General features: G+C 38.6%; 1 protein-coding gene across 6 annotated transcripts in view; it reads right to left on the bottom strand.

Moving 5' to 3' along the window:
• Nucleotides 1-26,255, bottom strand: part of HELZ (helicase with zinc finger) — a 179,075-nt gene that overhangs the window by 115,342 nt on the left and 37,478 nt on the right. For all 6 annotated transcript variants that reach the window (XM_081219682.1, XM_081219680.1, XM_081219685.1 and 3 more), the window contains 6 exons: nt 22,641-22,868; nt 20,279-20,315; nt 9,857-9,981; nt 7,335-7,391; nt 2,843-2,894; nt 1,373-1,448 (listed from right to left, as the gene is read on the bottom strand). In XM_081219682.1, the coding sequence (XP_081075808.1) occupies nt 1,373-1,448; nt 2,843-2,894; nt 7,335-7,391; nt 9,857-9,981; nt 20,279-20,315; nt 22,641-22,850 (557 nt within the window). In that variant the 5' untranslated portion in view covers nt 22,851-22,868. The remainder of the gene's footprint in view (nt 1-1,372; nt 1,449-2,842; nt 2,895-7,334; nt 7,392-9,856; nt 9,982-20,278; nt 20,316-22,640; nt 22,869-26,255) is intronic.

Below are 26,255 nucleotides of genomic sequence, written 5' to 3'. Positions count from 1 at the left end.
AATTCATAAACGTTCTTTTTAGAGGATATAGAGTTAATATTTCTCAATGTTTATGACTCAGAAAATTCAACTGATAATTCAATGGTCAAAACAGATAAAAATGCAAGACTTTGATCAATAACTTTTTTTTTTAAGTTTTAAATACTCTATAAAATAATAGATCCAGCCAGTTTTTAAACATTCAAAAATGAATAAAAGATCTTCTGAGAGAAAACATGAAAATCAAACTATAAATAGCAAATGGATAAAAGCGATGTTATGTTATAGATATTTTTTCAACTGGAAAAATATGAATAATAAGAAATACAAAATGAACCACAGCACAGTGTAAATTATCATGTTTCACCCTATTTGAAAAGACGAGTGTATTTAAAGCTTTTCTTGATGATACATAAAGTACTTGAACTTAAATTATGCTATTTATTAAGTTCTCTTATGCTTAAGACACATTTAAAATCATGCATTTGTTTCTCTTCAGTATGTCGTAATAAGCCAAATATTTCTTTGTCTTTCTATTGCTTTGCTTTAAATTATTTCCCTAAAAATTAAAGGTTTGATAGTCTCATCTGGACTATAAATTTTCTCATACTTCCTTTGCATAGGATTGCGTTCTACATCTCCTACAACACTGATACCACCAGGATTTTAAAAATTTACTACCTAGTTTCTTTATTTCTGCTATAAAATCAAACCTGACCTCTTGACTATTCAATCATCAAAGCTGCATATCAAACTTCCTTCATTATCAAAAGCAACCTAGAGTAATTAGACTTATATCTAAAAAACCAATAGTTTCTAGTTCTTATAAAAAGAACCTTTCTTAATGTAACTTTAATAATTCTTTCTACCTTAACATATAATTATTAAATTTTGAAAGGTTAGCCCTTCAAATATAAATTACTCATAAATTCTATAAGATTACGTGATAATAGATTTTTTTTTAGAAAAGTTATTAAAATAATTTAAGATTTCTTTATCTATTTTATGCTCCATTTCAGTTTAAATAAGGTAACTTCAACTTCAATCACCATAATTTAGGTAAATTTCACATAAACAAAGAGACCAGCAATTAAATTGAGTCATATTAATCCAACTGGTATTACAGAAGTCTTAACAATCTCCACTTAGATCACTGTTGTTTATAATTAAAAGAAGGATCATCAATATGGTTTTGATTTTTATTATTTAATGATAATGACCATTTTGGCTTCTGTTTCAAATTGAAAATAAACCATTTTACTCAATTGTTATGCTTCTTCCTTCACATATTATCTTCTTTAAATCTGAATTACTACTTTTCAAAAAGTGAAGGAAAATTAACTATCCTTTGAATAAAGACATGTCATTGGTTTAAAAAAAAAATTCACGTTACCTTTTACACAAAGTATATTCCTCGCTGCTTGTGATTCCCCTAGGTGGTGGGCGGAAATGCCAACCATTACAAGATCCTAGAGAGTAATCAGGATATATAGTCTTATCATTTGAGGCTTGCTGACAATTCTGATATTTTAATGTGTAAGAAATACTATAAACCCTCCATACACATCATCTCAGATGATGTAAAAAGAACATGACATGCTTGCCTCTACCAAAAGAGTCATCTACCAGTCAAACGAATTATAAATCACTTAGCCATATGAAACTTAGAAATCACTGAAGAAGCAGTTACACAGCAGCTAAGACAAATCAATGACCCTTACTCTACCCCAGCGACTGGCAGACATACTTCCAAGTGCAGTCTCCTGCCTGGCATCTAAAGGGGAGATGTGTTGGCATGCTTGTCATTTCTTAAGTATGAGTCGTGTCTCTATTAGGAACTATTTCAGGAATGAGAAAATTATGGTATCCTGGAAGGAAATTTTGTAAAACAAATTCCAGTACTGCATATGGAGTGAGAAGAAGTTCCACATTACCATCCATGTTCCTTAGGGTCTGTCTGACACATGGCACTGAATAAAGTAATCTTTTTTTAATAATTGAAATAAAGTTCAAAAAGGTGAATTCTGAGATAGGAGCTAAAAAATAACATTAGTTTCCTTCTGAATACAATGAGTTTTAATGCACTTGGATAAAAGGTTCCAAATAAGCCAAGGAAAACAAAGCGTCAGAGAGAAATGGCTGAGCTCTAGAGGCTGAGCAGCAAGTTTCCCAGGACCTTGTAGCCATTTTCTACCTCCTCACAAGGCACTGTGCTCCCCCGCCTCCAAAACATATTCCGCCCGGCTGAGTTTAAAGCTGCGTTTCACCCCTTCCTATCTGCGTGACTGGGAAAATTACCGAACCTTAATGAACATCAGTTTTATCACCTATCAAAAAGATGAAGAAAGACTCTAAGAAGTCAGTACTCGTTTCTGTGAAAGCCACTACATGGTAGACATCATTTAGCAAACGCTCAATGAATGCCAGTCTCTCTTCACCTTCCTCTGGCAGGAGAAGAGGAGATCACAGACTTTCATTGTGGCAGGAACAACTCAGCTTACAGGTCAGAACTTCCAAAAAGTAGTAACTGTACTAGCCTGTGATAGAGAGAAAGGAGAAAAGACCTCCCTCTACAGATTGCTAAGAGCAGGGTTCATTCAAGTTCAGAACTGCATACATGGAGGAAAGAAGGCAAAATAGGTCACCTCCAGGGTTACCTCCCATCTCCGTACTCTATTACTCCATGACAGGGGCTAGTGAACAAACTGCTTCCATCCGCACTACTTCTTAAAATTAAATCTTTATATTCTCTCCTGTACCTCCACTAACATGTAATCTAACTCAGAAATTTCCTCCCAATAATCAATAAAGAAGCAATGCCCCAAAATCACAGCTACCAGAAGTTATACAGTTTCGTACTTACCCTCTTCTAAGTCTTCCACATGATATCCGGAGAGGACATTACCAGTTGCTGTCTGCAATTTTTCAAATGAAAGAAATTTTTATAATAAGAAATAACTAGTTGATGTTGAATTAAACTTGGACATTTTTAACATTTTTTAGAAAGCTTGAGATTGACTATTTAGAAATTTTTAATAAACATTAATATGCAAACGGTATTTTTTGCTCTTTGCTCTAGTTTCCATATGTAAATATGGAAAAGAAGTACTTCTGTGGCCCTCATTAAGGAAACTGATAGAGATTCCTTCCCTACATAAAAATTACCTGGGAGCAAGAGAAGTCTCGATCCCCAGTCCTGAACCCCGTGGAGTAGCACCCTGCATCCGTGTATGTATTGCACTCTCCTCTGCTAACGTCTACAGTATGACCAGCCGCTTCTCCTGCATCAAGTGCAGCACCACCACCACTTCAGGACCTGGGAGCATATCCTGGCCGAGTCCCCCTCGTTGCTCTAGGATGAGACCTTCTCCCACAGTGGAGCCCATGGCTGGGGCCCATTCACCCTGACTTCCTGGCTTTCTCGACCCCTCTAATGCAGGTAAGTCCTCCATCTGCCCCTTTAGCTATAACCTTACTCTAAGCTCCACACCCCCAATTTCAACTGAGTGCCAGCTAGAGAATAGTTAAGTGCCAGCTTAACTATTCTATAGCATTTTACATGCTGGGTTACTGTCAGCCATGCACAGATCCACTGTCAACAGCCTCCAACTGCCTTTCTGCATTCCTGCGCCTCAGAGGATCTGGCACATAATGAATGCTCAGGAAATCTGGATGGATGGGTGGATGGGTAGATGGATGGATGACCACCCATGCACTTCAAACACAGTATGTTTAAATAAAATTCATCAACTTTAACCCCAAATCTCGTCTTCCTTCAGTGCTCCTTATCTCAAGTTAATGGATTCATCTTCCCCCAAAAGAGCCAGGCTGAAACCCTGAAAGTCAGACTCTGTCCTGCTCCGAGTATTCTCCAAATCTTTGCCCAACCAGGTCTAGAATGCCTCTCATGTCTGTCTCATACTCAACCCCCCCTGCCACTATCCTAGGTAAGAGCATGATTACTACTTGTCGCATCTACCCCTGAACCAACTGACTGCCAACTTATTGTACCAAGTCACTCCTGGGTCTTTACTTAGCTGCCTCTACCCTTTAACTTCAAGTCTGACACTAGCCTCCCTGGTTTCCCTGCAGGGTGTTTATCTCTCCTTTCCCTGCTTGTACTTCCATTACAGAACCTACTGACCACAGGCTGCCCCGTGGGTACATTAGCTACGCACACCTTGGGCTGGCCCTTCAGATTGCTTTTCATGGATTTCTCAGCTTTCCAAAACCCAAAGAACCTTGAACAGCACATGCACTCAGTAAATGTTGAACTGAATGAGGAGGAAACGGTATCCCAAGGTGAAATTTGGAATGTCTTGTACCATAGAAAGAATGGCATAAATGCTAATTAGGTATAACTGAAACAATAATATCACCATAATTTACATGTCACTTATTAAATTGGACCCTTTTTAGCATGGGGTGGAACTAAATCACTATAATACTGTTTCAACAGGAAAATGCCTTCTGATTCTCAAACTACTTACTAACAAGTTTTTAAAGACAACCCATTCTTTTTGTAAAATGAGGACTGAATATAAGAATACATAAGCTAACAAATAAATCAGGAGTAATTATTAACATTATAAGGACTCTATGCGCACCAAAAAGGTATATTTAAAGATCTTTTAAAATTCTATAAGCAAGATCTAAGCAGCATAGTCCCACACTAGCCCTTAAAATGATTCTAACTACACAGAATTTATAAGTGTAAGAGCTAAAAATTCACTTCAAGTATGAATTGAAAGTACCTCCTCTAAAAACATTTATCAAAATACATTTACCAAATATGTGAGAAAAAAACGGGACAAAAATGTTTTGGTGATGAAATAAACCTTAAAGCATTTATAACTGTCAGAAGGGAAACATACATGGTGTATTTCATGAGTCAGCATCTACAACAATCTGCAAATGGGCAGAGTATGCATGTGCTGACACTGTAGTTCTCACTCTGGTGGGGTCTGGTGAACAGCACATCCTCATCAGAAGAGCTGGTAAAAATGAGAAGCTCAAGCCTGGGCTGAATATTTGGCCACTGTGGCTTTTAGTTTCCAGGTATTGTGTTTAGTTTTGTTTTTTATAACACCCTTTTTATATGCTCAGACCCTAAGACAGAAAGGCAACATCAATTAGTTTGTGATCTTCAGTCTCTACTGAGACCTTCAGGGAAGGCAGCCGAAGTTCACACTGCTAGAATTCCTGTAAATTTACAATCAAATCTATTGATTGGATATTTGAAATTTTTCTAAAGAACATGTGTTGTTTTTCTTTTCATTAGTCAGCCTTTAGTTCCATGTCTTTATTCTAATCCACCAGCATTTACAGGTTAAACATCAGCTCAGCCCAATCTTTAAATAACAAATTGTTGCTATTTTTAAATACGTCAGGTGCAATGATAAGTAAGGGTAGTATTGTTTGTTAGCTTTTTCTAGGTGGATTTTTTAATAGTACCAGTTCACTAACCAAAAATAATACTACTCTGGTTACACAGAAAAGAAATTATAAACAAAATTTAAGTCACTTATTCCAAAAGTACAGTCACAAAATGAGAGTCAAGTGATATTTGTGACCTTATATCTAACAGGATTATAAATATTAAAAATAAAATTTTATATATATTTGTGTATGATTATCAGATGTAAAGCTGCTAATTCAACTAAGGTAATAAAAGAGGAGAACAAGGCCAAAAATCATCTTATTTTATGTTCTCATTTTAAAAGTCTAAAACACTTATAATTGTCATATTTTACTTCTTGGAAATTAAAAGACTACATATATACCAGAAGGGAAATGGCTTCGAAGTTAATTAGAGCTTATTGATTCTCAGTTAATTCATAATAAGATAACATAAGACTAAAAAAATAACATTTTTTAAAAGGCTATTTAATTGTAGCAAAACAAACAGTATCTTTATGCAGCTTATATAATTCACGATGACTATCTTCTTTGCTTACTTATTTGTTGGTATGAACTGCGATGTATGATTAGATTTGAAGTGGGAAAGTAATCTACAGGAGGTCAAGGTTTACACCTGGGGGCTGTTCTCATCCTCTTGGCCTGATGGGAGCACCCTTATCGCACTCTCCATGAGACCAGCACCTTCTCCATTCTCAACTCAGCTTAAGTGTCTCGTTCCTCACCACCATTCCAGTTATTTTTCCCTCACAGAAAGCTTATTCTTTTCCCTCATACCACTCACCTCAATGTGAATTATACCTATACTTGTTTAATTAATTTATGTATTTATTGTCTATCTCCTCCCCAAGACTCTAACCTCCCAGAGGACAAGGACCATGAGTGTCTTCTTCAGTGCTGTATCCTCAGCACCAAGCATAATACCTAGCACATAGTAGGTGCCACTTTTTAAATAAATAAGCCAATCAATTGATCACTTTACATGGGCTTCCATTTATGATAAAAACTGACAAAAATGGCTATTTTTTTTTTTTAAAGGGCTTCAAATGCTTGGCTTTTTATTTATTTGTTTATTTATTTATTTATTTTTGGCTGTGTTGGGTCTTCATTTCTGCGCGAGGGCTTTCTCTAGTTGTGGCAAGCGGGGGCCACTCTTCATCGCAATGCACAGGCCTCTCACCATCGCGGCCTCTCTTGTTGCGGAGCACAGGCTCCAGACGTGCAGGCTCAGTAGTTGTGGCTCACAGGCCTAGTTGCTCTGCGGTACGCGGGATCCTCCCAGACCAGGGCTCGAACCCGTGCCCCCCGCATTAGCAGGCAGATTCTCAACCACTGCGCCACCAGGGAAGCCCAAAAATGGCTATTTTTAAAATGAGACATCTAAATAAAAATACTTTTATATGCCTGTATGAGGAATAGAAATTTGAGACTTACAAAGCCACGGGCCTTTTACATGCCACTGCTGTCCCCGGCCTTCAACTGCTTCACCAGAGCACATTTTTGTTCACCATTTACCCTGATACACATTATTTCCATCAGCTAAACTCATTCCCTAAAAATACTCCTCAAATCACAGACTTCTATTAGTTACTTAAAAACACAGAAGGCTTGAGGAGTATCTCACTTTTAATAACAGAAGTTTCTAATAGCCAGATGTAGTTAAAAACTAAAATTTCCCCATTATCTTTCCATTTATTGGCCAGAGACAGCTAACAAAAATTAGGGACAAAACAGAAGACCTGGGATGCAGAGGCACCTTGATAGGAAGCAAAGTTCCTAGGATGGGACCAAGCCTGGTTACAGAAAGTCTAAAGGTTGCACTACCCCATCTTTAAAGCCTTGCTGATGCCCAGTGATTTTCCAAATTTTAATAAAGAACATGTACTAGCCAGACTGAGTTAAACTCTTCCCAAAGAGATCCACTGAAATAGTCTTACCTCCGTTTCTGTGAGAAGTATTTTTAGTCTTGTCAAATCTTTTGTTACCATCCCATTCTGAAAGGGCAAATGAAAAATGGAAAAACCAAGTAGTGTATTAGTTCTTTACTATGGGGACTTAACTCTTCAGCTGTTTCTAAGGTTTATCTGTAAAAAGAAAACCAATGCTATGCTCATCTCCCATCCTCATTACCATTAGAGGTGATGATAAAGCTAACCATCTATGCACAAAGTTAAAAAGATTAACAGGACAAAAGATACAGTGTGCCCTAAAACACTGTATTCACCTTGCCTAAGAAGGTAAGATTAATTCAATAAAATATTCACAAAGGGTATCACTGAAGAGCAAGATAGAGTAGGTAAAGAAAAAAATAAACCTCAACTTTTTAAAACTCCTTTTTCCTAAAACTAATAGGCTATATTTACAAAATGGTGAACTCAGTTACTTATGACTCAGATTCACATACAATGATCACACTTAAAGATGGTTCATTAACAAAGCTGTTGAAGGAAAATACATAAAACATTCACTCTTCTGAAATTCAAATTTCACTTGAGATTTGAAAGCAAATTGCTTCTTCCTAATTTTAAATTTAAAAATCTACAAACAATAAATGCTGGAGAGGGTGTGGAGAAAAGGGAACCCTCCTACACTGTTGGTGGGAATGTAAGTTGATACAGCCACTATGGAGAACAGTATGGAGGTTCCTTAAAAAACTAAGCATAAAACTACTGTATGACCCACCAATCCCACTCCAGGGCATATACCCTGAGGAAACCGTAATTCAAAAAGAGTCATGTACCACAATGTTCATTGCAGCACTATTTACGATAGCCAGGTCATGGAAGCAACCTAAATGTCCATCAACAGACGAATGGATAAAGAAGATGTGGTACATATATACAACGGAATATTACTCAGACATTAAAAGGAATGAAACTGGGTCATTTGTAGAGATGTGGATGGACCTAGAGACTGTCATACAGAGTGAAGTAAGTCAGAAAGAGAGAAACAAATATTGTATATTAATGCATACATGTGGAATCGAGAAAAGTGGTACAGATGAACCTATCTGCAAAGCAGAAATAGAGACACAGATGTAGAGAACAAACGTATGGACACCAAGGGGGGAAAGGCGGGGTGGGATGAATTGGGAGATTAGGACTGACATGTATACACTGCTGTGTATGGAATAGATAACTAGTTGAGAGCCTGCTGTACAGCTCTGTGGTGACTACTACTCTATGCTCTGTGGTGACCTAGATGGGAGGGAAATCCAGAAGCTGGGGTCGGCGGGGAATGTGTGTATACATATGGCTATTTCACTTCTCTGTACAGCAGAAACTAGCACAACACTGTGAAGCAATTATACCCCAATAAATTAAAAAATAATAAAATAAAATAAGTAAAAATCCAACAGGTAAAACTGTGTAATATGCTTAACTTATATAGGAAAGTTCCTTAAGGATAGAATTATCTAAATAATAAAGAAGAGAACTATTCTTTATCATCTATCTAGAACTAAATACCCATACAATTTTGCTATATTAATAACACATCTTAGCTTTTATATTCATTTGTTAAAATGGTGACATCCAAAAATATTGTTAAACCAACTAAACAATTCACTGCAAAATAATTCCTTAGAAAATAACTAAATTACCCTCTGAAACGGGTCATTACATTGCACTCAACAATATACAAAGTACTTTCCTAATCTGCATTTTTTTTTTTACCAAATATATATTTATTTGCAGTGAAAACACAACTTTGCTCCAGCTTTCCACAATTTTCAGAAGAAAAGTATAGAGAATTCACGCTGTATAACAAAGTATACATATATTTTCTTGCTTTCACTGTTTTTCATTATGATTCCTGAAAAATATTAGCAAATTCTGTAACAGTTACCAACTGGTAAAAAAAAGTTATAATATCTCTTTTCTTCCAATTCCTACAGATTGCCAACTCTAAAGTACAAAAAAGTAGTCTTTCAATTATCTCATCCAAAAACAAACAAAAACTCTCAAAAACTAAATACTACATACAAACATTTATCCCAAAGTCTGAAAATAATTAGATAACTCCATCAGAGCAGTCATGAATATTAACTTACACCTATGACATCTTCAGAAACAAAAGTAATTATTACTTAGTTTAGATAAACTTAAGCATTTTATAAAATAAATTGTTGAATTTAAGAACCCTGTAAGATCATATGTCCACAGGAGCATTTTAAAACTCAAAAATATTTCCAGATTCTGTTAAATTATACCTTTAAAGAAAATCCTTTAGTTACCCTATACTTTCAAAGCTTGAAAAATATCTCCAATTCTTATATATATTATCACAAACTACAAGAATCCAATGATTAAACATCAGTTTGTTGAAGAGAAATAAGCATCTCAAGATACTTATAAACTTTGACTTCTGACAGAACCTAGAGGAACGTAGGTAATACACCTAAGGAGTCAAATGGATGAACCCGTTTTCAGACATTCAAATTTAGAACTCATCAACATACCAGGGACTCTCCTGTCAGTGACTTGGCAAGAATGCTGGATACAGGTTGGAGCTTTCCTTTAAGCTGCATGCAGCAAAGCACTGCTTGAAAGGTACCATCTCCCTTGGCCAGTCCTTCTCCCAGCACTGTCATGAAAGAACAGCCATCATTAACCACATAACATTCGATACACATTTTTCTCAATTTTATTATTAGTACACTATCCCAAGCATGACTTATTTTATGCTAAAAGAATAACTATAACTACTAGAGGAAGGCAGTGATGTTTCAGTTCTGTCCATGACATGCATAAAGCCAAGAAAAAACATGGGACAATCAACATACCTAACCTACTACAGCCTATAGTCAGGTAGGATCACCGCAAAATCATGAGGAGAATTAATCTTACACCTCTCCAGTGAAAATACTGTTCAACCTATGATTTCTGGGTAAATGAGGGCTTTTAAACTGCGGAGATAGATATTCACTGAATAAAGTTGTTGCATTTTTGACAAAGAGACCCAGTGCCATTAAAATGCATAAGAATAGAAACTGCAAACCTCAATATTTTGATATTCCTAAGCAATTAAGAATTAGCTTTTATCAAAACCAGCAAGATTAACTAAGAACCCAACTGTCAAATGGCCAGAGAAAATGCTACCCAACTTGTCTGCAAGGGTTTACTGACTTAATTTAATACAATCACAAGGAGAACATATTTCTAACAATACAGAATATACTCATTTTTATGCCATGTCATTTGAGATGATTTCCCATAACTGCTAATGGTTCAACCAGTAAAACAATCTGTACCCTTCTCTTTACTGAGAAGTCCAAGATTCATTTTTTAGTTTATACACACTTCAGCTTCCTTTACAAAAAGATAAGTTGCTGAAAGAAAATATTTTGGAAATTGCATTTTTTCTAATTATTTTCAAGGAAATGTTTTGTTTAAGTATCAATATAATATATTGCACTTAAAGTCCATTGGGGGCTTCCCTGGTGGCGCAGTGGTTGGGAGTCCGCCTGCCGATGCAGGGGACACGGGTTCGTGCCCCGGTCCGGGAGGATCCCACATGCCGCGGAGCGGCTGGGCCTGTGAGCCATGGCCGCTGGGCCTGCGCATCCGGAGCCTGTGCTCCGCAGCGGGAGAGGCCACAGCAGTGAGAGGCCCGCGTACCGCAAAAAAACAAACAAACAAACACTGTAATGAACATCTTTCTACATATATACTTTATTGAATCAGATGACTAAATTGAAAGTTGCAGCCTCTGTATCCTACAAGGTTTTATTCAATTACTTTCCGTTTAGACCAACCTGCTGTCACAGCGTCCATGTTACAGATCACTTATCGCCTCACTGACAATTCCAATACATGAATAACAACAACGGGGCATCCTTAAGAATGTTTTGAGCATCTCAGAAAATTCCACAGTAAGCCCACATCTCCCTCAGATCTTACTAGTCCTGAAACTATTCAAATACGACCTTTGGCAAGTCCTTTTATCTCTCTGGTCCTCAGTGTGGTCACCTGTAGAACTGCAAGATGAAAACATGTGCTGCAAGGATCAAATAATATAATGCAAGCACTAATAAAATGCTCTGAAGAAAAATGACACTCCTCTCGAGGTCTGGGTCACTCACATTCGCTAAGCCTGTTTCCTGCCCCGTAAAATGCAGCTGACAGTAGCTACCTAACAAGGTTGTGGTAAAGACTAACTGTGGTAATTATGTGAAGTATCTAGCACAAGCTCCTCAAGAGTTCCCTAGATGTTACGTTCCCCTCTAAAAAGTATACAATAGTATTAAGAACTGTTGAGGAACTATCCTAGTTCCTTTTCAGTAATTGGGATATTAAGAAACTAGTTGTCCAGAGCTGAAGAATGTTTCAGGGAAATGAAAAAAAATGTAAGAATATTTCAATCTCAGATGACTATGTCATGTTTAAAGAGTATTAAATGACATGATATTTTACAAGCACTTTTCAGAGATCCTTGGTTTTGTACAAGGTATATGCTGAATTTTATTTTGCAAAAGTTCTTCCATTACACTGATGTCTAAATGTCTCCAGATTTGTCAAAATTATCTTTCCCTTTCCTCTCTCTAAACATTTTAGACAAGAAACACTACTGATGTACTTTCTTCTAACGGCTGTCTTTAAATGCAATTCAGTTTATGTCTTGTAGGATCCCACATGAAGAACTATGGCAAAGAAACAGTCAACTACTATAGATAAAAAGCTATCCTGCTATGGTGTCATATGATAGAATCAAATTGCAGTGCTGCCAATCTGGTCCTGTATTACCTTTAACATCTTGAAAAGCTTGAAAGAAAACAAAGTATGGCCTAGTGTATTCTTAAACTTGCCTCAGCTATAATAATTGAACTTGCCAAAAGAGATGACATTAAAACATAACCTAATCTTGGACAACTGTAAAAAAGTTAAGATTCCTTACAAATAAATTCTCTCCCCCCAACTATCTGTGAAATTCTACTGTGAGCACATAACTCCTTCCTTCCCCTGGGAGTTACAAAGGAGAAATCTGAACACCTTAGCTGCGTTGCTAAATTCAAGTCTCTATCCCTTCTCATTCTTAAGTTTTTGTAAGATTTTCTAACACTTGAAATATGTCTTACTTGGAATGTTTTGGACCAGAATATGAGTAATCTCAAAGGAGTCCTCATTCAACTGTTTCAACGAAAACAGCCCCTGGCTACCAAAAGGAGAGGATCAACAATTAAAACGTAATTCCCCTTGCCTGTAAAGAATTACATGCAATGAGAAAGATAATTTAAAACAAGCTTAAAGTTCAGTAAATGCTGAGTATTAGTCTGTATTTTTTCAGTAACATGACCATAAAAGGTTATTTCTCTTATCAAGTCCTTAGTTATTTCCAAAGCCGTTTATTGAAGAGCATAGCCTAATCAAGGTAGTATTTTTCCAAATTTTTTGAAGGAAATTTTAAAATTACCATTAAACTAAATCCTTGAGTCACTAATAAAGTGAAGTTATTCACCACTTGGAAATAATCACATTCTTAGAACCAACACATCAGGAACTGAATCAAAAATGAAAATAGATTCATTTAATAAATATATAAAACAAATTTATAATTTATAAATAAATTCCTTTCCTAAATATCAGCCATTTAATTTGGGGGCAATAAACTTATTGCCAAATATCTATTGGGGTGGGGTTAGGGGAGGAGTTTATAAACAGACTCCAAACAGCAGAAGGCCTAAGTCAGGTTAAAATGTCCACTTGTAACAAGTAACAAAAAGTATAATGTAAACCAGAATAAGAACTCTCTCACCCGGGTCCATTTTTCCAAATAGTTTTTTTTTTTTCCACCATCCTTCTCCTCTGTCTCAACCCTTTTTCCCCTTGCCCTCTCTTTACTTCCAATTGTAATACATAATACTTTAAGACATGCGGACCGCAGCTTCTGTGGCATTTTATGTCCTTCCTACCAAGGTCTTTTGCAGATAAAATCTTTCCTTTATAAGACGCTTTTGGAAAATGAAAAGCCCTAACAGTATTCAATCTCAGGTATCATACAGACCTCTTCTAAATATTTCATATCCAGATTTAAATACTATAATGTACTCTCTCTCTCATTCTCTCTTTCTTTTTTTTCCCCCCAAATCCCTGCTACCTTGCTCTTGGCTCCTTCCAGTATTCGGTCCTTAACCTGGTCACAAAAATCTCTGCATCTCTTTTACAGCCCTCTTGTGTGTGCCATAAACTTTGAAGCTGAGACCTTACTGTCTATTTTTGAAAGTACTCTTTCCTTCAACTGCAGCTCAGCGTAAAGTCTCTTGGACTCCTGAGTAGCCTGTTGTACTGTGTGTGCATTAGAAAGAGAGAGAGAGAGAGCATGCTGCTTGCAGAGCCTTCAGCCTCCTCGTTATAAAGAACCCTAATTTCCAAGATGCATTTGCTATATCATTACAGGAAAGTTAATCTCTGTTAACTGTTCAAAAACTGGAAGAAAGAGGCTTCCCTGGTGGTGCGGTGGTTAAGAATCCGCCTGCCAATGCAGGGGACACGGGTTTGAGCCCTGGTCCAGGAAGATCCCACATGCCGCGGAGCAACTGAGCCCGTGTGCCACAACTGCTGAAGCCCGTGTGTCTGGAGCCTGTGCTCCCCAACGGGAGAAGCCTCCACAGTGAGAGGCCCGTGCACCACAACGAAGAGTAACCCCTGCTCGACGCAACTGGAGAAAGCCTGAGTGCAGCAACAAAGACCCAATGCAGCTATATAAATAAATAAATAAATAAATAAAAAATTTAAAACCCTGGAAGCTTTCTATTTAAAAAAAATCAACTTAACTGTACTTTTTATCTTAAAACTCTTTCACTGACTTTATTTCAACGTCAGAAGTCAACATCTTGCTATGTCCGTTGTAAGCACTCAGAGGAAATCCTGAGTGTGGAAAATCCTCTGCTAAGGCACTCCCTTACTTCATTGTTTCCATGGTTGATTTGCTTACTTTTTAAAAAAATAATTTGCTTACTGAGAAGAACTGACATTTTGCTCCTCTTCTGACTATTTTCTTTGCACTATGCGAGAGGGCTATGTTTTCAGGTGTTCACAATAATCTTAATTTCAGTGTCATCGTCCTGTCCGTCCGTGTCCGTCCGTCCCCCCCCCCACCCCGCTTTGGTATAGTTTTTTTTTTTTTTTTGCGGAACGCAGGCCTCTCACTGCTGTGGCCTCTCCCGTTGCGGAGCACAGGCTCCAGACACGCAGGCTCAGCGGCCATGGCTCACGGGCCCAGCCGCTCCGTGGCATGTGGGATCCTCCTGGACTGGGGCACGAACCCGTGTCCCCTGCATCGGCAGGCGGACTCTCAACCACTGCGCCACCAGGGAAGCCCTGGTATAGTTTTTCTTGAGATTTTACAAGGCAAGGTACCACTCATTTTAAATCTTCTCTTTTTATGGTATACATATAATTTGAGCTAATATAAAATTAATGCTAGTATTTATTCTATGAGTGAAAAACAACATGAAATACATTTATAATGTCACTCATGACTATAACTGACACCCTGCATAAATAAGAAAAGACAGTCATACAACCATGATGAGGCTCTTGCAACTGAGTTCAAAGGGCATAGTTCAAAGACTATTGCTTACTTAAATATCTACTCATACAAAAGAGAGTCTGCATACTCAGAGGATGGTCTCCAACTTAACTTAAATATTAAAAAAACACTTTCCTGATTTATATTCTATCCCTAACAACTTACATAAAAGAACTTTACTTAAAACAGTTAATAGGCATTATGTGGAAATGAAGAGTGGAAGCTAAGGTCCTATTCCAGAAAGGCTTAGGTTCCTGCTGAAGAACAAACTGTGGTACAGCCATGCTGTGGAATACTACTCAGCCATAAAAATGGATGAACTACTGATACACACAAAAACTTGGATGGGTCTCAAACACATGGTGAGAGAAAAAAAGTCATCCTTAAAAAGGTCACATACAATATGGTTCCATTATGTGGTATTTTCAAAATGACAAAATGATGGAGGTGGAGAACAGATTAGTGGCTGCCAGGGGTTACACAGGGAGGGCAGGCAGTGAGTGTAACTACGAAGGGTAGCCCAAGAGAGATCTTCACTGGGATAGAACACTTCTGTATTGTGACTGTGCTGGTGGTTACCAGAATCTACACATAATAAAATGAAACAGAATTACACATATTCATTGAACCAATGTCAACTTCCTGGTTTTGATATTGTACTACAGTTATGTAAGATGTAACCAGTGGGGGGAAAGGTACATGGGATCACTGTACTATATTCGCAACTTCCTGTGAATCCATAATTATTTCAAAATAAAAAGTTTTTGGGCTTCCCTGGTGGCACAGTGGTTGCGAGTCTGCCTGCCGATGCAGGGGACATGGGTTCGTGCCCCCGGTCCAGGAGGATCCCATAGGCCACCACGGAGCAGCTGGGCCCGTGAGCGGAGCTTGCGCGTCGGGAGCCTGTGCTCCGCGACGGGAGAGGCCACAACAGTGAGAGGCCCGCGTACCGCAAAAAAAATAAAATAAAATAAAAAGTTTTTTAAAAAATTCCTGTTGGAGAAAAAAAGCTTACATACATGAAATTTTAAAAATAGTTACCGCAAATGGATCTAAAGAATAAGTAATTAAGAAATATTATCGAGTTGCATCCCTATTTAACATTCTGGTCAACAGGAAAAACTGGATGGACTAGAGGCTTAAAGATCCAAACGCTTGTCCCACTCCACTGTTATCTACGTGATCCTGAGCCTCAGTTTTTCTCATTTCTAGAATATAAAATACCCATTTGCCTTTTTCCCCCCCAGGTTTATTACACTAAATAGAATAATGTCTGTAAAACCCTAAAGAATAAATAGGTTGTACCTTAGGATAAAGAGAAGGAGCATGGCCTTTCAGGTCAGAAAGACCTCACTTCAAAACCACAGTTCCACTCTGGACTGTCTCTATGCTCTTAAGCAAGTTACTTAATCTCACAAAATCTGTTTCCTCACCCATAAAACTGGAATGATATTACAGTGTGATTAAACAAAATACTTCAGAGGGTCTTACCCAGAGATAATTCTGAATATTATTATCCCTATTAACTATTTTTCCAAATTATTTTTAATTACCATAAAATATAAAATTTATTTAATCAAAACTCTTCAGAGAAGGAAAGTATAGAAGGTTCAATCAATCATGTATCAATTTGCCTTTTGTAATACAGTCAGCATCTATTTAACAGGGCTTTTTGGTTACTGAATCACTTACTTCACAGGGCAAGTTATCAATATAATAAATATCAATTGATGGCCAAAACTCCTTTGTTTATATTAATTTCTTAAATTAATGACACTCTCACCTAGGGTTTAAAAATCTTGCAGCCTTATGAAAAATATTCATTGATGTTATAATGACTAAGTTTGATCTACACATTACATGTAGCACAAAACTCTTAGTTGATAAGACTATCTTTCGATTTCACTTTCTCCATTTACCTCATTCCCTTTTGTTAGTGTAAAAAGAAAATGTGAGTTTCCTATATGATGAATATTTCAGAGGAAGAAAAAGAATCCTTATGTTATGAAAGTTTTCCTGTTACGCCAAATACAGCATATGTTCAGATAATGAAAACAGACTTGACCACCTCACTTACTCGCTGGTCACTGGCTTGACAACCCTCACTATCCAGAACACACCACCAAACTCAGAACTAAACTCCATGAACTTAAAGTCTGTGTAGTTTATTTTCAGGATGCCCTTGAGTCCTCACTCAGAATCTATTTCTTATTTAAGTAGAATTCCAACTATTAAATCTTATGACTCTGATTAGTTCCTGGCTTAAACAAATCAGCCTTAAAAAAAAAAAACATTTTGGGAACAACCAGGTAAATCTGATTATGGACTGGTTTTGGATATTAGGGAATTATGGCCATTTTTATTAGGTTAATAATAATACTGTGGTTATACAGTTATGACCTTATTTTTTAGAGATGGATACTAAAGTATTTAGGAGTAAATATCATGATGTCTATAATTATTTTTAAATAGTTCAGAAAAAAATTAATGAAGTAAATATGGCAAAAGGTTACAACCTAAGTTTCGAGACTATGAATGTTTATTATACACTTTCCTCTAGTTTCCTGTATGTTTTAAATTTTTCATAATAAAAAATTTTTCAATGTTTTTTAACTCCATGACAAAGATTGCCTGTCTGGTTTCCTATCCCTGCCTAAGAAAGTGAAATCAGGGTCAGAAGCAGCAAGTGGAGAAGAGGGGGAGGGTAGTTGCAATGAGGCATGTTGAGAGTTGTAAGGAATGCAAACTGATAGCCTGACAGTGAGGGAACAGACACCAGGATGATACTCTAGTACATAAAATTCAAACAAAGCTCTGGGGCCATTAAGGCAGGAGCTATTCGGGCTATCTAGCATTACAAACCAATATAATAATTAACAGAGATTGAGATTCTCGTGTTGCTTTTTATTACTGACTACTTAACTGTGGTATTTTACCTTATATAAAAATAAGCTTGCTGTACACTTGAAACTAATACTGTAAATCAACTGTATTTCAATTTAAAAAAACACAAGTTACCAAAAGGTGAAAAGAAAAAAAATTACATGTACATAATATAAAAGCAGAACTCTACAATTAGCAATATACACATGTAAACTTTGCCAATATTCCCAAATGTCTATTTCAAACGACAAATTTATATACATTAAATAAGCACTTCCATGTTCTTACTTATCACATAAATGGTAACAAGGAATGCACAGAGTGTAATCAATGAACCCTTATTGCAAGCTAACCGATTTTCTGCTTTTCCACACAGTATTGCAATGAAAACCATTCCACATACAATTTCTTCCTTCTTTTGGAATATTTACTTGGGACAGTATCCCAGAACTAAGATTAGTGGGTCAAAGGAACGAACATGTTACCAAGCTGAATTCCGCTTCATACTCTACCACACCACAAGCATACACTCATTTCACTGCAACCTTATCTTAGACATTGGTTAAACTTTTCTCCCCACATTACAGAGACATAATCAGTATCCAAAAACTGCACGTAATTAATGTATACAGTCTGGTGAGTGTGGACATACATATACATTCATGTTACGATGATCACAATCCAGGTAACAGACTTATCCTTCATCTCCAAGGTTTCCTGGTTAAGCTTTTATTTTGGTAATTCAGCAGCTGTAAAATAGTATCTAACTTGAAAACGCTAAGTAAAACAATTAACAAAAAATGCAGCGTTTTTCCTTATGTTCCTTCACCCACAGCGTTTACCCTTCGACAACTCTTCACAAGTCAGTTACTCTTCTGGGACTTTGTGTGTCTCCAAATGAAAAGCATCAACCTCACTAGTACTCAAGGAAGGGAACATTAAAGAAAGAGCGGCCATTTCTCACACACAAGATTGTCACAATGTCAAGACTGAGAGGTTCCAGTTAGTGAGATCACAGGAAACAGGCATTCAAGTATATTTTAACCCAGACATCCAACTTTTAAAACTCCTTAACCCAGATATCTAACTTTTAAGACTACCATAAAGAAACAAAGGCAACAGTAAGAAAGAATACATGTTTATTACAGGATGAACTATAGCAAACTAGAAAACTAGAATCACCTGAATGCCCATCAATCTGGGAATGGCTGAATAAATTACGGCACATCTATGCCATGGAATATTCAGCAGGAATTGGAGCTGATGTATTATTAACATAGTAAGATGTCCATGATCTATTGTTACAGAAGAAAGCAAGAAACTTTGTGATGATCACATAATTCTTTTTTAATTTTTAAAGGAAAACCCTACCTATGTATTTAAGCATCTGTGCTTATCGCTACAGAGAAAGGTGAAGAAGATGCAGCAAACTAATAACATGGTTCCTTCAGATGGGGGAGAAGGGGAAGTGGGTCCCTTCTTCATATTCCTCTATATTATCTGGCTTGTTGGTAACTTTTAAATGTCCACAGATAGTAAAGATTTATTTAACGGAAGATGGTACTAGATATCTCTCAAGCCAATTAACTCTCAAAGTATACAATTCTATGAAGCAAGGTTTACAAAGAGGTCACTGAATCTTTAATGAATGGTTAAATTACGTCCAATATGCCCCAGGAGTAGATAAGATGGTTTTGTAAGGTTAACAACAAAAAGAGCTAATACTTTTTAAAGTTTTGACACAAAGGAGCAAATAGGAAAAAAACTTTAACTTATGTTAGACACCTCAGCCCCCCAACCCCAATCTGGATAACTGAAACATTATATTATCCAAATCACTGAGCTGTGCAAAACTCCCACCAAGAGTGTGTGAGAATGTACACTGAACCCTCCTCCCACTCACTTCTAGATTCATTCTAGTGAATTGGCAGCAATCTCCAAGAAAAGGATTCCTAGTCTATGAGTACCCAAAGAGCACGAATCTTATTAATCAATTTCCTGCCCAAAAGAAAACAGGAAAAAGCACTAAAGAGCATTCTAGTCAGTCTCTGCTCTCTAAGGGAAATCTTCTAATGAAGGGGAAAAGAACATTATAGGAGGCAGAGGCCCAGCTTTTCAATTTATCCAAGCTTAACGTTTTAATCAATGTGTGTTATGTGCTACAGTTCTTAAAATATGGCTCTTTATTGACTGAAAATACTCACACAAACTTTAAAAGGGCATTCTCAATGTTCCCAAGGGAGTGACAGCAATGCCAACACTTGTGATTAGGAACAATGTTCATGTGTGCACCCATCACAGCAGGAAAGTCGCCATCCAAATTAGTCACTCAGCACCACCGTGAGGTGGGTTTTTTAAATATTATAATCACTTTTGAAATTAGCATATGGAAAAAAACAAATCTTAAACACTGCTCAATTAAATAATTCAAAATCTTCACAGCAGAAAAGAATCCTGCTTTTAAACATACCATGCCTACAATCTTCATCAGCTTGCCCATAGTTTTTCTGCAAAATAAAAGATACAAGATAAAGTTAAGTAGTTCAAGGGCTGCTTAAAACACATTTTATCAAAAAGCTCAGCTTTGTTTCAAAGTTTAATCACTAATGTTGCAAATTTAATATGCAGAGAGCAAAGCTAACTCGTGCTGAGGATTACGTGACATTCTACAAACATTACAGTATACTTCCCTAGGCCATTTATTCACACTCCTCCCTCTCGCCCTCTCCAACCTCAAGTCACCAGAAATCTCTTCCCCATCCTCGTTCTCAGCTAATGACTTTACTGAGTAAACTGCAGCCCTGAGAAGAGACTTTCCATGGATGGCCACTACCATGGCTGCCCACTTCCCGGCACACTGTGCCTTCCACCTGTTACCAGGTGAGCCAGCCCTGTTCCTTCCTAAAGCCCATCCTACCACCTGCACAGATCTGCTCCAGGGCCTACTCAAGAACAGCGCTCCAGCAAGCTTCTATTTTCTCCTACATCATTAATATTTTGTTTTCTAACGGTTCAGTCCTATAAACAAATATGCTCTTATTTCTCTCATCTGAAAAGATCCTTCTCTTGACTTCACTTCTCCCACCAGCTACCATTCCATTTTTTTGTGCTTCAATGGGGCAAACTCCTCAAGAATTGTCTATATCATGTATTTCAATTCCCTTCCCTCTGACTTTCTCTTAAACTCTCTTTTATCAGGCTTTCACCCACCACTCCATGGAAGCTGCCCTCATGGAGCTCACCAGTGACTGCCAGTGAACCCAGTTAGGTACACTTACACGTACCCATTTAGACACACTGTCATTTCTCAGTCAATTCTCAGTTCTCACGACTCTATTCACAGCAGTGGACACTGAACGTTCCCTCATCTGGACAGGCTTCTTTGACTGGTTCCTAGGACATCTTACTCTCTTAGTTTTCCTTAACCTCACGGGCTGCTTTTCAGGATGCTTTGCTTCTCCTCCCAACCTCTTAAACTAGTGCCACAAGACTAGGTCCTCAGCCCTCCCCTTCTCTCTACCTATACTCATTCCCCTGCTGATCTGACCCAGGTGTAAGACTTTATATATCATCTATAGGCCACAAACTCTCAAATTTACATCTTTAGCCCAGACCTCTCTCCCAAACTCCAGACCTGCATATACAACTGCTTATTCAACACCTCCAGCTGGATATCTAAATGTCATCTCAAATCAGTATGTCCAAAATGAACTCTTTCCCATCTCCCCACCTATAGGCCTCTCATCTCAGTGTAAGGAAACTCCACGCCTCCAATTGCTCAGACAAAAAAAGGGCGAAGTAAGTAAACTATGCCTGCTCTATATCTCTCACTCCCTGCCTTCAGTACATTAGGACATCTGCTTCGTTCTATCTTCAGATTGTAACCAGAACAAACCACTTCTCACCATCTCCAATGCTAGCATTTTGATCTGAGCCACTTCACCGCTGGCCTAGATTATTCTAATAGCTTCCAAACTAGTCTCCCTGCATCTGCTCTTACTCTTTTACAGTCTGTTCTCAACACAAAGGCCAAATAACTCCTATTAAAGCAGACCATGCCACTCCTCTGCTCAAAATCCCACAACAGCGTCCCATCTCAAGTAGAGCAGACACCAGCCCTTACAGTGGCCTGAAGGGTCCCACAGGATCTAGCCCTGCTGCACTCTCCCCCTTGGGCACTTTACTCCAGCACAAGGGCCTCCCAACTGTTCCTCAGACGCGGCAGGCATGCTTCCGCCTCAGGAATTCCACACTGACTGTTCCCTCTGCCTGTGACGATCTTCTTCCAGATTTCAACATGGCTCACTTCCTTACCTCCTTCGTATCACCTTATCATGAGGCCTATCTTAACCCAATTTAAAATTGCAACCCTATCCCTAACCCTAGTAACCCTCTATTCTACTTTTTTTCCATGCAGACTGTTACCTTCCAACAATCTAAAGTGTTTACTTATTTATAATGCCTATGGTTTATTGTCTGCCGCCCCACTAGAAAAAGTACTATGAAGGAGAGATCTTTCTCTTTCTTTTTCACCAACGTATAGCAAATACCTAGAACAGCGTAAATATTTGTTGAATTGAGTGAATAACATTTGTTGAAATATTTGTTGAATGGAGCGATTAACCCAAAATGCTAAAAAACAGTAATACTTTCAAGGCTTAAAAACACAGTTGCTTGCCATCAAAGATATTCAGCAATCACTAGCCACTTCACTCATGTCCTCAGCCCAGAATGTGGTGACCTGTGGAAGCAGTGATCAGCAATAGTCCCCACTCACAGAAAACAGCCATTTTACATGGTTCAGCACTGGCTCATTGACAGTGTTTACTCACCAGCTGCAAAAAGGAGGCAATTCTGTAAAGAAGACTCTCGATTTTGATGCTTTCTATCTCCAGTGGACACGGCCCTGTGAAGTCAGCCATGGAGTACTGGCCAAGAGAAAGGAGGGCCTCTGTGCAGTGCTTGAGGGTCATTTCATAGTCTTGTCTCTTAAGTGATTCACATGCTTGTTCACATGACTTCTCAGCTCTTCTGTCTTCCATGACTCAGGGACAAAAATCCTGAAGAGAGGGAGAAAGAACAAGTAAGAAAAGGTTTTAAAAAATGTATTAATTTTCAATTCTAGCCCCATTCCTAACTCAACTGGTTATATATCTGAATAGTTACTCTCAAGCAGCCTTTTGATCAAGGTCAGAGCTGAGTAGCAACTACTGACGCTACAAACTCTATGCTTCTCTTTTATATTTTACGAACTCTTCACTAAAATCCAAGCAAAATATCAACCGTAAGTCAGGATCATGCCAACAATACATCAAATTTATAAATGAAACATGATGCTGAATATCACAAAGTGTAACAAGCCACGAAGGCGTCTCTTTTTTTTTTTTTTAAACCAGAAGGTGCAGGGGCTTCCCTGGTGGCGCAGTGGTTGAGAGTCCGCCTGCCGATGCAGGGGACACGGGTTTGTGCCCAGGTCAGGGAAGATCCCACATGCCGCGGAGCGGCTGGGCCTGTGAGCCATGGCTGCTGTGCCTGTGCGTCCGGAGTCTGTGCTCCGCAACAGGAGAGGCCACAACAGTGAGAGGCCCGCGGACCGCAAAAAACAAAAAACAACAAAAACAACAACAAAAAAAAACAAACCAGAAGGTGCAAAACTGTTTCCTATCCCAGACTCCTATCTTTGGTCTTACAATACTGTAACTGACACTGCAGAGAATCCACCGTGTAGGATTTTCCCACCAGTACAAAACACTGGCTCAAGGGCAAGTTCGAACTGGCTATTAATTCAGTTCAGCAAACATTTCCTGAGGCCAGGCCCTGTGTTAGCAGCACTAAACTCAAAGAGGAAGCATGTCATCACTGCTTTCAAGAAACTCGGATTCTAGCAAGACAGGCAAAGCACAAATGAAAAATAACAAGAAATACCTTCCATCTGCCGAAAGGCATGAGCTGCCCTCAAAAGAAGAACACAAGTTCACTGTGCGGAGATGATAGGGAGAGCACAGGGGAGTTTTTCAGAGAGAATGCACAAGAAGTCACCAAGACAAGAGAAAGCACATGATACACTCCAGGTGTGTCAGAGAAGGAGGGAAAGGAGCTAAGAATGCCCTCCAATGCCACAAGAACTGAGGGCTTTATTCCATAGCAATGGAGCATGATGGGAGGTGTTTAAATAAAGAAGGAACCTATAGGGCAGTGCAGTGGTTGGGACTCCGCGCTTCCTCCACGGCGGAAAGGGGCGGGGGGAGGGTTTGATCCCTGGTCGGGGAACTAAGATCCCGCAGGCGGCATGGTGCGGTCAAAAAAAAAAAAAAGAAGGAACCTATCATGTAGAAGTCCTGTGAACAACTGGTGATAAGCAGGCATTGCCATTAATAACAGACCACTAAGCAGTCCAAGTAATAGAGATTGAAAATTCAAGCGCAGCCTCTCCTGAGCTATACCACTCATAATGCAGGGAGCAGCAATCCTGGGCAAAGAAGACCTAAGATCCTCTGACCTGACAGTCACAACACTGCTCCGGCGGACCACGCTTGCAGACCTCCCACCACCATCTCTGTTGGTTCCGAGACTGCTCTTCTTGCCTCTTCCCACCCTCACTCACTCTCCCCACTTTCTACCTCACCAAACGGCCCCAAGGTACAGGTCTCCTCCATCCTTCCAAAGCTCAATTTATGCCACTTCGCTTTTAAGAAAGACCCACGTTAGTGCCTGTTTTCCCAACCAAAAGAAATCCAAAGAGGTATCTATTTTCACAAAAAAGGGGGGAAAATGAGAACAGTGCCCGGCACGTGTTGTGCAGCAGCCCGTACAGAGGCAATTCGCACTGTGCGCTGCAAAAGCGGGTGCAAGGGGCACCACCCAGCTCCTTCCTGGGAACCACACTCAGCACCTCAGCATCAAGCCACCATAGCTTTGAACTGTCACTGAGCTTCTGTACTTTAGCTCAATTTATTTTGTGCATCCGTTAGCAAGATGTGTCCTATGGTCACTGCTTCTTCGCTTTACACCACTTCGGCTTATGAAAGGTTTCATGGGAACGCTCTGCTTTCAGTCATTGGGGGAAACCCATACTTATTGTCCTCCCGCCTCCCTCCAACCTACGCATCCACTCTCGGCCTGGCCTTTCCAGCTTTGAAAAGACAACCTGGCTCCGCCCTCTACCGCCTATATACTGCAGTGAAAGATGAGGGGAGAAGCTGACAGGCAGACAAAAGGAAGCAGCAGTGAGTGAGGCCTGACGACAGACATCGGAAGAGTTCCAGGCCCCTTCAACTTTTGAGATGTTTGGTATAACAAAAAATGTAGAAACACCTAAGGGATGGGATGAGAAAGAGCTCAAAATGGACTTCAGTATTTGTTAGCATTTGTTAAATATGGGTGGTACATAACACGGGGTACAATGTAATATTCTCCACTTTTCTCAGTATGAAATTTTTAATTAAAAAAATACCAAAACACGGTTTTAAAAATTACAGGATATTTAAAATGTTTATACACTTGACAAATTAACACAACACAAAAAATGAAATCTAATTGTGTAATTCACAAGGTAATCCAACAAATATTTAGAGTATTGTATCCTCAGGCATTACATGGCCTCCCTTTAAACTTCCTCAGCTCTCCCTCAGTGGGCTATAATTCCCAGTTTACTTTAAGGGAACTTCAATATTTAAGTTATGGTTGGTGTTTATGTCCCTTATACAAACATGCATTAATTTGGGGAAATCAATTATCAAACAAACATCAAAAGTAATCATTTCTACATTACTAATGTGACTTTGCCCATTAGAGATCAGAATGGCATTACAAGATCATCAGTCACTTATTCTATAGGCCAGAGTTGATGCTATTGACATTTTGGGCTGAACAATTCTTTGTTGCGGAAGGCTGTCCTGTGCTTCATAAATGTTTCAGCAGCATCCTGGCCTCTGACCACTAGGTGCCAGGAGCACGTCTCCTGACTTACGACAACTAAAGATGTCTGTCTCCAGACATCAGCAAATGTCCCCTGGGGGGCAAAATCATTCCTGGTTGACACCTACTGATATAAACAAGCATATAGTGTTTGCTTGCCAAATAACAGCAACAGAAGATGGATTCCATGGATTCCAAAGGTCCTAGAACTGGCAAATCTTCTCTATAAAACTCCTAGCCCACATCTAGAAAATATTACAAAAAGAAGCAAAATGAAAAGAAAAACTAACAACACATGAGCTAAAATCTTTACTAGGGACAGAACACAGCATAGTGATCCAAAGCACAGACTTGGAGCCAGAGGACTTACATTCAGAACTCACCAGCTGTCACCCACCAACTGTGTCACTCACCAGCTGTGTGACCTGGAGCAAATGACTTAGCCTCAAGTATCTCAACTTGCTCACCTCTAAAATGGCAAGGAGACAACTAATACCTACCTCCTATGGTTATTTATTTTCACTTAAGAA

This window comes from Mesoplodon bidens (genome assembly GCF_964165515.1).
Source record: "Mesoplodon bidens genome assembly, chromosome: 19".
NCBI classification, from domain to species: Eukaryota; Metazoa; Chordata; class Mammalia; order Artiodactyla; family Ziphiidae; genus Mesoplodon; species Mesoplodon bidens.
The sequence above is the reverse complement of the archived record's forward strand: the minus strand, read 5'-3'. Positions and strand labels throughout refer to the sequence as shown.